General features: G+C 33.6%; 2 protein-coding genes across 2 annotated transcripts; both read left to right on the top strand.

Moving 5' to 3' along the window:
• The first annotated feature begins 1,206 nt into the window (after positions 1–1,206).
• On the top strand, positions 1,207–5,228 carry LOC108749964 (BTB/POZ domain-containing protein 9). The gene is made up of 9 exons (XM_018489074.1): positions 1,207–1,997; positions 2,710–2,862; positions 2,998–3,187; positions 3,272–3,660; positions 3,763–3,900; positions 4,033–4,163; positions 4,290–4,418; positions 4,498–4,684; positions 4,764–5,228. The coding sequence occupies exons 1-9, from the start codon at positions 1,683–1,685 to the stop codon at positions 4,947–4,949; spliced, it is 1,818 nt and encodes a 605-aa protein (XP_018344576.1). The 5' UTR covers positions 1,207–1,682; the 3' UTR covers positions 4,950–5,228.
• Positions 5,229–8,705: 3,477 nt separating this feature from the next.
• Positions 8,706–14,107, top strand: LOC108749962 (putative RNA-binding protein 15B). The gene is made up of 2 exons (XM_018489071.1): positions 8,706–9,116; positions 11,725–14,107. The coding sequence occupies exons 1-2, from the start codon at positions 8,992–8,994 to the stop codon at positions 13,916–13,918; spliced, it is 2,319 nt and encodes a 772-aa protein (XP_018344573.1). The 5' UTR covers positions 8,706–8,991; the 3' UTR covers positions 13,919–14,107.
• Positions 14,108–16,927: the final 2,820 nt, after the last annotated feature.

Raw genomic sequence — 16,927 nt, 5'->3', positions numbered from 1 at the left:
CAAATATACAATAGATTTTGAAATAGATTCAGTGCTGGCAGTGTGTATTGAAATATGACCTATATTATTTATTCATATATTATTATTAACATATTAATATTTTTATATAAAACATTTTAACTTTAAGAAATTATATAAATTATAAATAGCATACTTTTATATGTATTCTTGAATTTGATGAAGATTTATTTGAGTAAATTTTTTTGCCTATACAATATAAAAAAGCAAAATTGTTACCTTTTTTAAATTCTGATTCCAATTTAAAAACATCAGAATACGATGACCATGATATTTTATTTCATTCATTTTATCATCTATTTCATTAGACGATATATAGTATATCTTTCTTCACTTATTGATTCTGAGTCAGGTGCTATTTTTATTTGCGGTTTACTAATTTTGCAAAGAAAATTACATCATTTTCAGATTTCTGAAAAAATTTCGTAAAGTATAAAACAGTTCTATTAAATTAATTTATATCGATCTGCGTGTATATAATGTTGAGCAAAGGCTCAGAATGATAAACAAAGGCTGCGTTCGATTTGGCCGCTTTCAGCGCTTTTCAGTACTTCTATTCTTATTTTACATTTAATGAACGATAAAGACAGAATGATGACTACAAGCGCTTAAAGAGCGAGAGCGTCCAAATCGACCGTAGTCAAAGTAATAATTGTGTCTAGCAGTAAGTGTTCGGTCTTATAGGAGATGATGCAATATATTAAATAATAAAGCTCTAGATACCAAAGTAGCGCATTTCTTTTATCTGAGTCGAAATACCGGCAACTTTCCTATTGGCTGTTTCGATTACCATTTGTAATTAATTGTCTGTAGTCCAATAAGCGCTTAGTATTATTGGTATGATTAAAGCCTAAAAGTCTAAGTCTAAAACGGAGAACGCTATTTTTTTAAATATATCTAGAGCTTTAATTTAGATAAGAACAGATGTATGCGTTTGCGAGTGAAACAGAACGATAATGTAAGGAATCAATTTAAGATGTCACTATTATCGACTTTTTATTTGGAATTCAAAAAATCTGTACTATCGATAATCGATCGAGTGTTATGTCGGTACAGCCGAAGCAGTTGATAATATCAACGCCCTTCAATTACCACCGAGCCCTCGGAGGTCCTTTTGATAGTTATGAAAATTTACTCAAGGTTGACGATCTTTAACGTATCTCGTCGGTGACATGGGCTTTAAAAAATTCGATCGATAGTGACAATAGCAGAAAATAGTGGCGGTGAAAATTGCTGGAATTCCTTTCATTTACGCGTCTTATGAGAATAAAACGGAGTGATTCGTAACACAAGGTGGTTGTATTCGCTCGACAAAACATCAGATCGTGCGAGATGTAATAATTTTTACGTGACACGTTTGTATTCTCGCCAATTTCATCGATCAACATTACTTTTGCACACATATGTGTTCCGCTTATGCATTAAAGAAGAGTTTTGCTTCTTTCTCATTATTCTCTCACGTCGTATCGCTGCTAAACTAAATGCGATCGACACGTGCGGCTGCTGCAAATTCTGTGAAGAGTTGTTGAGCGGAATCTCGTTGTTGGTTACAACAACGCAGTCACGCGCGAGTAGCAAGTCGCTGATGTTGTGACAATTGTAACCTGTTTTGACGGCAGGACCTGGGAAGTTTGGCACGAGTGTACCAAGCGTGCTCAACGAAAATGAGTTCAAATCATCATCTGAATTCGTCGTCCGGTGAGATAAATCACATTCACTTTGTCTCTGAGGATATCGAGGCATTGTACCTGTCTGAGGAGTATGCAGACGTAACTTTAGTAGTGGCAGGTCAAAAGTTCCGTTGCCACAAGCTTATTCTTGCCGCACGTAGTGAATACTTTCGTGCTCTGTTGTTCGGAGGCATGAAGGAGTCGACCCAGAGTGAAATAGAATTAACTGTATCATCGTTGCACGCTTTCAAAGGCTTGCTCAAGTACATTTATACCGGCCGTATGTCTCTCACTAACGAGCGGGATGAGGTAATGCTCTTTTGAATCATCTTTTAGCGAATTCAGTTACTTGCATTACACTAGTTTTACATGCTTTCTAGTTTTACATAAGTGATACTGAGTCTGAATTTGTATATTTTATACTGAGATAATAGCGTTATTACTTGCTTTCTTTGACGACAAAGTTATGGTGTAATAATACAGGGTTATAATCTCATTTTTAATGTGAGTTTGAATTAACAATTCAGTAAGCACACAGTTTTTTGGTTTATATAGATTATAAATAAAAACTCAGTTGAATTTTATTTGTCACAGTGAAAAGGAATGCACATTCAACTGAGTTATGACGTCAAATGAGAATTATTTAAGTTTTTGAAGTAATTAGAAAGCAATTACTGGATTAATGAAGATTAATGTTTCTTTTTTACCAATATAGATTAACTTTAATCTCAGTTTCAATTATTCTTTATTGTTTTCTTATTTTGAGAACTAAGAAAAGATAAAAAGTATGTTAAACCAAAATTAAAGTTAATATTCATTGATAGAAAAGGCACAAGACCTGGTGTCATCAATGTAAGATTAACTTTAATCTCAAATAATACAAATATAAAATCAATTATGCATTTGGATAAAACAGTTTTTTTAAAGCACACTGATCTAGTATAATACAAATGACTAAATTCATTATTTAAGGACGTAAAATGATGTATTTTTTATTTTGCTTTGATTTTCTTTGTTACAGGTCATTCTTGATATCCTAGCTTTAGCGCATTTATATGGATTTATGGATTTAGAATCAGCTATATCTGATTACCTTAAAGAGATATTAAGCATAAAGAATATATGTTCAATTCTGGATACTGCATTTTTATATCATATGGAATTTCTAACTAACGTTAGTATTGTATATGTCCTATTATATATGTATATATCCTATTTTGTAACTTCCACCTAATGTATATATTGTAACTTATATATGTAATTAAAATCTATGATAATTTATTAATTAGTATTTGTGATTCAATTTCAGGTTTGCTTCGAATACATGGACGTGCATGCATCCGAAGTTGTACAACATGAGAGTTTTCTACATTTGAGTTCAGCTGCTCTAACTGAATTGATCTCCAGAGATTCTTTCTGTGCGCCGGAAATAGAAATTTTTTCAGCTATACGATCGTGGGTTAATAACAATCCCGATGTTGATTCAACCGAAGTGCTAAGTAATTTTCATATAATTCGATGATTAAGCAATAGTATTTCTTTTTCAAAATATGAAACTATTTAAACATGAATGATTTTTACAGCTCAACTCAGATTGAGTCTGATTCCGCTGTCAGATCTTCTAAGTGTAGTAAGACCATCTCAATTAATATCACCAGACGCACTATTGGATGCAATTGCTGTACAGACACAAACACCTGATTCGGAACTTCCGTATCGTGGCCATTTGCTCATCGACGAAAATGTTGCTGATTCGTCTCTTGATGCTCAAGTATTACAAGGAGAAATGCGTAGCTATCTACTTAACGGTGATGTTCACAATTATGATATGGAACGTGGTTACACAAGGCATACTATATCTAATACAGAAGAGTATGGAATTCTTATTAAATTAGGATCACAGTATATTATAAATCATATAAAAATGTTACTATGGGATTTAGATTTGCGATCTTATTCTTATTATATAGAGGTACGAATATTTTGCAACAATAATATAATAAATATTACGTATATTATACAAATATATAGACAGATCTTTTTTATCTTACTATTTTAATATATTTTATTAAAGGGATCTATGAATCAAAAGGATTGGGTTATGCTTGTCAATTACAAAGATTACTATTGTCGTAGTTGGCAGTATTTATATTTTGAACCAAGGGTAGTGCTTTATATTCGTATTGTAGGAACAAATAATACAGTAAATAAGGTGAGTTTTCTAGACTATCAATATTTTAATAGATATTACATTGTATGTGTACACACGCGCACACGCACATATATGTAGATTAATTTGATTTATTAATTCTATATTAAAATATTTGTTCCTATATTTCAAAAGGTTTTTCATCTTGTTGACTTTGAAGCATATTATACAAATCATACAGAAAAAATTTCACAAGGCTTCATTGTACCCACCAAAAACATTGCTACTACCATGCGAAGCGCGTGTGTCATTGAAGGTGTGAGTAGGTAAGTAAATTTTATTATCTTTACTATAAAATCATATCTAATACACACACGCGCGCGCGCGCGCGCATACACACATACATATATATAAATATTTATCTTTTTCAAACTTTACTTTTTAAATCTTAGGTCACGTAATAATTTATTAAATGGAGACACATCTAATTACGATTGGGATAGTGGTTATACGTGCCATCAACTTGGTTCGGGATCTATTCTAATACAATTAGGCCAACCATATATGATAGGATCAATGCGGTATGATTCCTATATACTTGTGTGCTTATGTATCATGTCACTGTAATTAACTCACTAACTCTCTAACTATTTTCAACAGATTACTACTTTGGGATTGTGATGATCGTTCCTACTCATATTACATAGAAGTGTCAGGCAATTCCTGGAATTGGGTATCAGTCGCTGATAAAAGCGAGGAAACCTGTAAATCTTGGCAGACGATACGTTTTCCGCCCCGTCCAGTAGTTTTTATAAAAATAGTGGGTGTTCACAATACTGCAAATGAGGTTTGTATCTAATCAGATTATTTATTTCGATATGTTTTTTATGGAATGTAACAGATAAATGAAATCAGAATGTTTGTAGGTGTTTCATTGCGTTCACTTGGAATGTCCAGCGCAAATAGATGATAAGAATTCAAAATCGCCAACGGACAAAGAAGCACAAACGTCAACATCATCGGACGGTAATAATTCCATACTTCCTCTTCCTCCTCCGCCTCTTCCTGAGGTAGCCACAGAAGCGGTTCACATTGATAGTGATGAGTCGTAATTAAAATAAAAGAGTCTGTATAAGACGATAAAACATGAGTAACAGCTCTGACGATTATTTTGTAGTTGCTGCTCTTGTTATGTAAGCTAGATGAATGTAAACAATTCATCGAGTGACCTCAATGCAACTTTTAAGACTGTTCAATAATAATTATCCAATATAAGATTGTAATTAGTCACCTCGTTTTCTTGTTACGAGTTTTAACTTTTATCATCACGCCAATGACTTTAAGTATAAATTATACACATAGCAACTGCCAATTTTAATTAGCGATATAATTAGCCATCTTTTACACAAATGCTTAATATCTGTAATATTACAATAAAGCTTTATTTCAATATTTATTTTACTTCCTATTTTAGCATATATATATATATATAATCTTATTTTTGTATGATGAAATTATTAATATTTAAAAACATGTTATTCTGAATATATCTCTTTTGAAAATATAAAATTTTTGGTATTGCGTGCAAACTTTTCTCACTTTTTAAATATTAATTATTCTAAATAAAATATATCATAAAAATATATCATAAAAAGTGCTTTCTGGGAGACGCTGTGTCATTTTATCCTTATTATTTATTAGATGCAAAACGAGGATAGAATGATACAAATAGTGTTAATGGCGTTTCCCCAAACACACTTGTAATCGAACAATAATTACGAGATCAATTCTAATTACACTAAATTATATTAAACGTTAATCAAACTTTCTATTATAAAATAATATATTCAATAATATAATATGTGCGTTACATATATTATATAATATTACATACAATATACAATATATAATATACAATTAATTATGTTACATATTATATAATATGTAATAATTATATAATATATTACATATTTTGATATTATATAATTATGTTATATTTTATATATTATTAATTAGATAAGATATAAATATCTGTAAATATATTTAGGCCCGTATTCAGAACGATGTTAGCGCGCTAACATACTATACTTTACGTTACGCATGTTATAAATTTTCAAAAATAAAAGCGCGCTTTTATCAATAAAAGCGCATTCTGAATACGGATCTTAGACTTTGCTTGTATGTACTCGTTTGTTTGTCAAATTTTCAATTTCTCTTTGCCTTATCTTTCGTAAAATGATGTACTACACTAATTTATCCCACAAGAGACATTAATTTATGAATATCTAGTGTACTAAAGTAAAAGAAACTATCAATCGAATACATGTGATTATGATCCTGAAAATGAATTAAGATTGTCTGTTTCCAATAGTAACATTCTCAAATATTTTACTCTAAAGCATCATGACAAACGAACTAAACATGATTATAAATTGGCAGCTGCTATGGATTGTTTTACATAGGTATAGAAACTATCTTTAAGTTATTCTATGTTACCAAATATTTTATAAGCACGCGATTACCTATTATCAATACTCTATTAAAATAGTGGTGTATGGTTCTACAGTATTTTCTCGTTGTACAAGTATTTTTTTGTAGAAATTTGCGAATTTAATCTTGTGTACATACGTACAAATAATATTATTTTTCTAGTCTACATATATCGAATGTAGAACATTTTGAAAATTTGATTATAATAAATTATACGAAAGTTTAATTGCAACGATTAATAAAATTCGAATATTTTAGAACTTTTGACTTGTTGAGCATTATTTCGATCATCCATCGACTATTCTTACTCATCAATTCTTTTCTTTTTTTTCAGAGTGTCCAGCTATCCTTGAATGTCTTTGAATCCTGGAACTATCCTGGAATTTAATGTATCTTAAAAAACTTCTACAATTTCAGGACTGACTTGAAATTTTTGTCGTTCTTTCGTTGAAAAAAAATTGGATTATGAAAAAAGAAAGAAATAAGAAATATTTTCCGCGCGTGCACAAGAAATATGTAATGATGAATTTTGTGATTATTTTAATTAGAACGAAGCTTTAAAAGCAACTGCGGACATTGAAAATTAGATTAATGATTTAATGAAGCGCCAATAAATTAATAATTTTATAAAGTAATATTTGTGACATGTTAATAAAAAGAAAAGTATTGCTCGGGTATATAAGCCCTCGCTTAAAGATGCAATAATGTAAGTTACTAATAGAAAACTTTGAATTAATGTCTACAATTATAAAATAGAATATAGCAGAGAGATTATCGTTTATGTTGAATGTTCGTTTATTATTTATAAAGCATTAAATAATATTGTTCCAAATTTATTTGCGTTTTAATTAAAATTCATCACATAGGATTTTAACTTGAATACAAAACATATGAGGAGCAGACTTTCAAAATGCATTTTGTCGAAAATTTATAATTTTTTGGAAACATGAAGGAAAGTCGCAAGGAAACTACGCGCCTTATAGAAAATAACAATTTGTCGATCAGTACGATGTAAAATGTTAAACAAAATTACTGAACTGTTTCTAATAATATTAAACAAATGCATTTTTGTTTGTTTCTACTTAAACGACATAGTGCACTTCGTATGTTTAGACTTTTTTCAGCATATAAATTGACGGTGAAAAAATGCTTTCAGTAAATCTTAGTAGCTTAAATATGAATCTTTCAATACTGAACACTATGCCATCTCTAACTCAAAAAATGAAATTTTAGATAAAATGCATTTTGGAAGTCTATTCATATATTTTGCGCGAATCAATAAAAATTAATTGACTAATGAAAATTAATTGACCTGGAAGAACCAGGATTTTTACCTAGAATGTCCTGAAATTGTTTTTTAATTGATCAGCTATCGCTGGACATCCTGTTTTTCTTTGCATTGCTGCTGTAAATTAAAAGGCCACTTCGACAATATTATTAAAAATATATAAAATTGACGTAAATTATATCTTCTAAACTGTGTCTTTAAAATTTAATATGTTTCTCACATTAAATTTTGCTAATAATAAACTAATAACTTTTATATCGAAATAATTTGTGTAGCGAAATAAATTCTTTTCACGATTTTTCTTTCAACAATGGATGAATTCATAACTATTGCGTAAGAAAAATTTGTTTCACAGATATACGAATATTTATTCGATTGTTATCAGCAAAATTAATGCGAGAAATACGATGAAAATCATATTTTAAAAATAGATATACACTAGAAATATAATTAACGTAAATTTTATTCATTTTTAACAATATTGCCGAAAGCGGCTTTTTAATTTTAGTGGCGATGTAAATTAAAATTGTCAAAAAACAAAAATATAAAAATAAGAAAAGAAACATTTTGTTCTTATAAGACCTCGTCAGCGTTGGGCACAATTTAAATACTTTTATTTGAAATATAATATTTGAAAGAAAGTTTGTATCTTGTATTTCAAAGCACATAAAAGTATTTTGTATTTTATATTTCAAATACTAAGATTAACAGTATTTTCTATTTTCTATTTTAAGTACTTTAATGATGTATTTATGTCTCTAATTAAAGAGTGAACGTTAGAAAGAAATAAGAATAACTGCCTCTTCTAGAAACTCTAATGCAAGCGAAATAAAGTTTCCTCGTAATGTCGTAGCGCTTAGCTTTATTGAAAAAGTTTAACATTATATATTATTATAATAAAGAGACAGAAAAAGTGTTTTATATTTCAAATAAAACATTTAAAGGTATTTTGTATCTCAAATATTTTAATTATGTATTTTGCCCAACTCTGGGCCACGTGCTTTTCTTTCCTTTTTTTCAGATCGAAACGAATTGTCAAATCGCGCGCTCGGAAGTCGTCGACGACCGGATGCACGCGCGGCGACGGTGGCGCCAGGGACGGCGACGACGACGACGACGGTGACGGTAACAATAGGCGCGATTGGGCGCCATTTCGTTCGCTCTTAGCATCGCAAACAGGCGAGTTACAACGTGCAGCGGAGAGATAGTCGTTTCTCCGAGGAAAAAGAACGGTTTTTTAGCAAAGCCTTGGACGGATTTTGCTCTCACTCGTCTCTCTTCCTCCTCCTCCTCCTCCTTTCACATCCCTGTCCCGCGTGTCACATTCTTTTCTCTTGTTCCACGTCGAGCTGCGGTGCAAGCAGCAAGCAGCGTTGATGATTGGGATTCCGCGGGACGATCGGCACAAAATCACAGTCAAGATCCGCAACAACATGAAGAGGAGCTCGAGTCGTGATACCCCGCCTCCTCGTGTTAAGCGGAACCGCTCTTCCATGGGACGGTAAGATATCTCGCGACGTCGAATGAAAAACTCGCGTATCTTTCCGGTGGCAACTTCACGCGGCGTCTTCTCTTGGCCAAACAAGTCCCGCTCGATCCTTTCACGTTTAATTCTCTTTTTTTTTTCCCTCGCCTCGCGACGCCGAGATTGTTGTTCTGTGTAATTATGATCGCTGATCTGTGATACATATCATCAATGATGTGTGGATTTTCTTTTTTTCTTTTTTTTCGTCGCTATTCTGCGCACGTAGATGATGCGTTATGCGCGCGCGCGCGCGCGCACGTGTGTGTGTGTGTGTGTGTGTACGAGTGTGTCGTGTGTTTGCGCCAAGTGAATTACTCTTCATTCAGTCACTACAGCTGGCGAAACGTATCTATATTTGGTATTTAAGACTGTTATTTTTTGACTATGAAGCTTTAAAAGAATTCGTATTTTTGAAATTAAGTCTGAATCTCTTTGAAGTAGAATATTTCAAAATTCACACGTTCAAGTTTTTTTCGAGACGTATAAAATATGAGGGCTGTTACTTTTGATTTCGAAGATTTGAAGCTTTAAAAGAATTCAAATTTTTGAAATTAACACCTTTAAAATAGAAAATTACAGAAATTCGAACATCCAAATTCTTTTCAAGACGTGTTAAATGCTAGGGCTGTTACTTTTGACTTTAAAGATTCGAAGCTTTGAAAGAATTCGAATTTTTGAAATTAATTCCGAATATCTTTGAAGTAAAAAATTACAGAAATTCACATATCCATGTTCTTTTCAAGATATGTTAAATACTAAGGCTCATTAAATAGTGTTAGGACTCATTAAATACTGTTATTTTTTACAACTTTGAAATTTCGAATCTTTGAACGAATTCCAATTTTCGAAAATAACCTCTATTATTTTTGAATTTTCTAGATGCTTTCAGGCTTTGAGTGCTATTTCATTTGTGCGTTTTTGTTGTACGATAAATGTGTATAGAACAGAAAGGTCTTCGGATCTCTCTATTCGAATCAACAGGTTTAAAAAATTTGTCGACAACAAAAACGCACAAATGAAATATCATCCTTTGAAAAATTAAAAGCTATAAACTTCGAAGCACCTTAACTTCAAAGGTTCGGAATTTGAAAATTCTTTTAAAGCTTTGAAGTTATCAAAAGTTAATAATCCTAGTATTTAATACGTAAGAAGTCTTAAAGAAAATTTACAATTAGATGAATGTTTGTAATTTTTTACTTGTTTGATCGCCTTTCGTTACACTTTGAAACTATTAGGATGAATCTCACTCTAAAGAGTGAAATCTCACTTTAAAAAATTGAAAATCAAGCTACTCTTTTTAAGATACTCTTAGGGCAGTATTCATCGTCTGTTCTTTATTTTAAGACTATCTTAAGTAATGTCTTAATCAGCTTTCTGATTGTGACTTCTTATTCGTGACTTCTTAAGACTGTATTTAAGACAGTCTTCAATATGAGACCTGAATATCGGTCTTCGAGTGAGATTCAATTTCAAAGAGTTTAGAGAGTATTCGGTGCTTTAATATTGTTCCATTTCGATGCTTATGAATAGATTTCATTGCAATTATTACAGATGTAACTTAATATGTAGTTTTGCTATGTGTATGTGTATTATGGGTAGGCAGTATTTGAAAGACATGTATTTAAAATATGTATTTAAATACACTTTTGTATTTCGTATTTGAACAGTTTTTTTTTTTTGAGAATATTTTGTATTTTGTATTTAAATACTTTTCTTTTTTATTTTAACTTTATTTTAAATTTGTAATTACTAAATATATTTAAATTATGTAAACAATTTTTTTATTGAAATTAAAATCGCATCAATGTTAACTCAATCTAAAATGCGTTTTATTTATGATGTGCATAATGCATCATTTATTCTTGTTTATATTTGGTGAACAACAATTTCCATAGCGTTGTATCTCAGCCAAGAGGGCAATATTTGAAATACAATATTTAAAATACGTATTTAAATACATTTTTATTTTATTGAGAGTATTTTGTATTTAAATACAATTTTTTTGAGTATTTTGCCCATCCTTGATTATACGTTATATTATGCTGCTATAAATTAATGAAGGGGGCCATATTCGGTCAAGGTGCACGCATAATATTTTCAAGGTTCGGAAGTAACACATTACTTATAATGTCACCATTACAATTATTCTTTTTTAGTAATGACTAATTACGTTGCATCTCCTTATTTGTAACGTTAATGGTAACACGATTACTTTTTTGGATAACGGTAACGAATATGATTGTTACTTTTACCTTTATTTTGTATACATACGATAAACTATACATAGAACGTACACAAGCGAGTTTCAAAAGTAAAAAGTATTATGTTTGACTATATGTCACAATTAACTATAATCATTATAATCGCTATAGATCTCGTGTTGAATTGGTCTCAATTAGTGACAAAGATAATTTTATACTATTTTAAAAAGGGTATTGAGTTATTTTTCAGAAAAAAGACGATAACGATAAAGACGAGTTACTTTTTTTTATAAACTTTCCCAACCTTGAATATTTTTGTGTGAACTTTTACAATTTTTAATTTAAGCGAATTATACTGTTAAACTGCATCTCGTAATTTCTAGATACGATGATTCCAGCGACGAACGGATCAGTCCGGAAAGGATTCGACGACGAAGCCGAGGAGCCAGAAGTCCCAGTCCGCCCACGCGAGCATCGTCTCACGCTCGCTATGTTGAATCCAGTTCCCATCGCGACGAATATTTACGCGCGTCGCGCGACGTGCCGCGGGAGCGACCCTACAGCTACAAGGTGCTCTGCGTCAGTGCCATCCATCCAAAGGCCAGTGATGAGGTGATCAAGGATACTCTGTACAGGGAATACAAAAAATTCGGGGAGTTCTCCATCCAGATCTCGCATGAACCAGACGAACGTGTCGCCTATGTGTGTTTCCGTAGCTCAGAGGACGCCCGGGACGCTAAACATGCGAAACCGCGTATCATCATGTATGACAAACTGGCCCTAGTAGAGCCGGTATACGATAGACCGGAAACCTACCGTCGTCCGCGATCTATAACGCCGCCGGATTACGAGAGGTACTACGCCCGATCTCCGGGGCCTACAGATCGACACAGACCTATCGAGAGATACGAGCGTGTGTACGGACCACCAGTGGGTCTACCTCCTCATCGGGAGATGCGCCGCGAGACTATCCCGCCGCCGCATCACGAATTCGTCCGACCACCCATACACCCCCATGGACCGCCGCACGTTCACCCAGGACCGCCCCATCACTATGGACCACCGCGACATATGATGATGCGTCACCCAGTACATGGATTCGAACGAGTGGAAAACAAGAAAGACAAGTTTCCCAATTATTTGCATCATGTGTCGCCAGAGGATGATCCTTTAGCTACTAGAACTCTGTTCGCCGGTAATCTGGAGATTAATATCACGGAAGAGGAATTGCGTCGTATTTTCAGCAAATATGGCATTGTCGACGACATCGATATAAAGCGTCCGCCTCCCGGTACTGGTAATGCATACGCTTTCGTGCGCTTCCAAACCTTAGACATGGCTCATCGATGTAAGGTAGAATTATCGGGTCAATACATCGGTAAGTTTCAATGTAAAATCGGCTACGGTAAGGCAACGCCAACAACTCGGATATGGGTGGGTGGTCTTGGACCATGGACTTCCGTACCACAGCTTGAACGCGAATTTGATCGATTTGGTGCGATAAAAAAGATCGACTACATCAAGGGCGACAGTAATGCCTATATTCTTTATGATTCAATCGACGCCGCTCAAGCTGCAGTTAAGGAAATGCGTGGCTTCCCTCTAGGTGGGCCGGAGCGCAGACTGAGAGTAGATTTTGCTGATGTGACACCGGGTTTTGGTTTCAAGCCCAGATCGTATCCTGAGGATAACAATGACTTCAGACCACGTCCAGTCGACTACGAATCCCCGTATGATCCTTATGGACCTGACGGTGAGTTCAGTTACGGACCGAGGGGCTTCCGAGGTGGTAGAGGTAACGCGCCATGGCATGACAGGAGAGGAAGCACTCGAGGTGGTTACAGAGGCTCATATCCTGACGGTTATATACGCGACGAAGCCGACTGGTCCAGTAGAAGACCTCCGCCTGAAATGGAATACGAGACACCACGTGGTCTGAGAAGATCGCTCTCACGCGAACCAGGAGTCGATAGATCAAGATCACGTTCACCGCGTAGACGACAAATGGATTCTGATTCAGATTCGGAGAACGCTCGTACTGGCATGCTGTCGACGTCCCGCACATTACCAGACGTTGCGCGCAAGTCAATCGCAGTTTGGCAAGGCGCATTGATATTAAAGAACTCGTTGTTTCCAGCCAAATTCCATTTGACTGATGGCGAGACGGAGATAATCGATTCTCTAATGAAAGATGAGGAAGGTAAACACATGTTGCGTATTACGCAGCGATTGCGTCTTGACCAACCCAAGTTGGATGACGTGTCTAAACGAATTCAAACGTCGAGTTCGCATGCTATCTTTCTTGGTTTGGCTGGTTCAAGTACGGCGATTACGAATGATGACGCTAATGTTCAGACGCGACCGCTGCGGAATCTCGTCTCTTATCTGAAGCAGAAGGAAGCTGCTGGTGTAATATCGTTGCTGAACAAAGACACGGAAGGCACCGGTGTGCTCTACGCCTTTCCACCCTGTGCATTCTCGACGGAACTTTTGAAACGCACATGTCCTAGTTTAAGCGAAGAGAGTCTTAAGGAAGACCACTTAGTAATCGTAGTGGTCAAGGGGGGTAGCGCCTAATATCGTCTTTTGTGTCCGTATTTTTGACATCGTAAGTGCAAAGATTCTTTAACATGCAACTCCTAAGAACTTTTCTACTCTGATCATTTAACAAGGAAATGTTTGTCTCAAAATGGATTGAATAGGAAGTACATTGTTTATTAAAAAAAAAAAAATCTGTAAAATAAAGGAAAATTTTTAATTTTTTCCATATAAAATTAGCGTCGCAAATCTGTATTTTGAAAATTATGCTACACACAGTCTAATCTGAAATGAGAGATTTTTTGCGGTAAATACTTTATGTGGAAAAAATTGAGAATTTTTTTTTATTTTATAGTATTTTTTTTAGACATCAAATACATAAACGAATAATTATATTAATTAAAATATCGTGTTTTTCATTCAGTCCATTTTCAAGAATAAAAAGTTCCCTCGCTAAATGGTCATAGTGGACAAGTCTCTTAGATGCGAAACAATGTACAGGACTTGTGAGAAGGAGAACTTGTGTTTTTTGATCGAGTAAGTATTTCGTTTTCTACTGGCTTCCAGACACGAGTTAATCTCATACGATTACAGACAGCATCGTAATACTTTGATACTTCTTTTATACGAGTGTACATCGCATTGACATAGGAACGCCAAGTATATTAACGTTATATTCTATAATCAGACATGCAAGAAAAGTTTATAATGCCTAATTGTTGATTTGAGTCTACTTCAATAGCTAGATTTACACAAAATTGTGCGAATCTGGATGCGTATGTAAATTCTAATCGAAATTAGGCAATACGAATTTTTATTGCGCATTATTATAAAGACGATCCTTGTATAGTTGTTAAACTTAATGATAGGCGAGGATGATGCAATTTTGAAATATTACTGGAAAATATTGTGTTCTGTACAGTAATCTTGATTTGTGATATATTTTTTCAGAATTATAACTACTCCACACACATAATGCATATTATCGACATTACTGAGAAATTAAGTACTTATTTTCTATCAAAAAACACAACTTTGGTATTGTTCCCTAGTTAGATTAATCAAGTAGCAGCGATTATACTAAATGGTAAAGTTTCTATCAGCAAAATCATTATTGACCACATTGAATATTATTACGAATATTGTAATCCTCATTACTACAAGTGATGTATAATTACTTGTTTAAAGTGTAGTGTATACAAGAAGGATCTATTTGTATTATATACATATATACATTATATAACTATACGTACGTATGTCAGTAATAATATTGTGCACAGCTCTTTCACATTTGCAATCATATAGTTAATATAATTGATTTGATTTCTTGGCCAATGCAAATTGGATGCCTTCTTGAGGCACGTAAAAATAATAATTAAATACTTGACAAATATTTTGCTTTAAAATAATGAAATTAGGACAGAAATTCTTTAATAATTGTAAATTTTCAATATTAAGTCTAAGACATTTTCATTGTAAAACCTATATACATTTAAATTACTTTACTAAAAATTTTACATTGTTCTCTTAAAAGTAGAATATTTTCATTGTAACAGACACACTGCGTAGCTCTATAACGATATGAGAACACTTATGGCTCATAAAAAAATATATAATTTTTTATAATCATAATGGCAAAAAAAAATGTGAAAGGTCTGGATTAGAGTATATTTGAGATATGGAAAATTTATATAATTAATCGTTTCACGATTTATTTCTGTATACTTCTTTTGTGTGGCATAACTTTTAAGTGATTGTGCAGTAAGTAAAATTCGTGATGAATGTAGTTACAAGTTCTTAAAGTTTGGACTGTGCCCAATAGTGAAGACAGTGAGGAAAAAAAGAGAAAATCTATGAAGAGACCTAAATTTGTTTACTGCAAAATAAAGTTTGTCGATCTGTGTTTTCATAATGTCAACAGAAGTTTATCCCTTTTTCAGTGAGGACTGGTTTTTTTCTCTAAAGGACAGTGTTTGGTGGCATTAACGAAATTGAGCTCTGAGCATGTGTCCAGTGAAATGTAACAAAAAAAAAAAAAAGAAAAGTGATTGTGTTCCGTATTCCGGTATGGAGGAGAATATCCGATTATCCGAAACGACGTCTGAAGGGTATATTTTTATATTTCTTTCAGACATCGGACAGGAGAAAGGAACGTCCCTGCCATACTTGAATACGATTGAAGGTGCAGTGGTTAAGTATATTTAGTGTTTGAACGGAAAAAAAATAGATGCAGTTTGTAGAGAGAAAAAAAATTACAAAATGTGTCAATTTTCTTAATACCGTTTTTCACCTATCAAACAATTCGAAAATTCTCGGGAAATTGGTTAAATATTACAGTGATATACGCGGATGAAAGTTCTAACAGCACCATGTATTGTTGCATGATAAACTTCATTTAATGGAAGAAAAGATTGAATTTTATACATCGATCTTGACGAGTTTGGTATAAAATTCAATCTTTTCTTCCGTTTGAGTGAAGTTTATCGTGCAACAATACATGGTGCTGTGATATCAATCGTTTAGCAATGATAATTTCGGGGAATGGGAAAACGATTAAAAACGCGAACTGTATATGTAGGTTGTTAAATTTCTAAGTGTTTGGTGTTAAAGAATTATTTTCTCGATTTCTCTCGCGTAGGAGAGGCTGTTTACGTTCATTCGTATACAATTGTCGCCTGTACGGGAAAAGGAAGGAGAGAGCGATGACCGTTTGTGACGTTTTTGGTGTTTTCTGTGGCTTGTGGATTCTCCCAGAGAAGCAGATAGAAGGTCGCGAATTAAACTTTCCAGGGACCTTTAAAACTTCGCGTCGTTGTCGAAATTATCCGCGCGATAAAGAATAGCTGTGTCGTCTGCTCGACGTAACAAAATTGTGCATCTGATGAATGTAGTATCGCGGAAGGGAGAACTATAATGAGAAAGAATAAGAACTGTAGGAATAAAAAGACACAGTGACGGGCGAAAGTCTAAAGAAATCCATATCTTCTCTCGATTCTGTGTGCGGGGCAAGTCAAAAGTGAGTTCGTTCAGTCAGTGGTTTAACACCCG

The sequence above is a fragment of the Trachymyrmex septentrionalis genome, unplaced genomic scaffold (assembly GCF_001594115.1).
Source record: "Trachymyrmex septentrionalis isolate Tsep2-gDNA-1 unplaced genomic scaffold, Tsep1.0 scaffold32, whole genome shotgun sequence".
Taxonomy (NCBI): Eukaryota; Metazoa; Arthropoda; class Insecta; order Hymenoptera; family Formicidae; genus Trachymyrmex; species Trachymyrmex septentrionalis.
The sequence above is the reverse complement of the archived record's forward strand: the minus strand, read 5'-3'. Positions and strand labels throughout refer to the sequence as shown.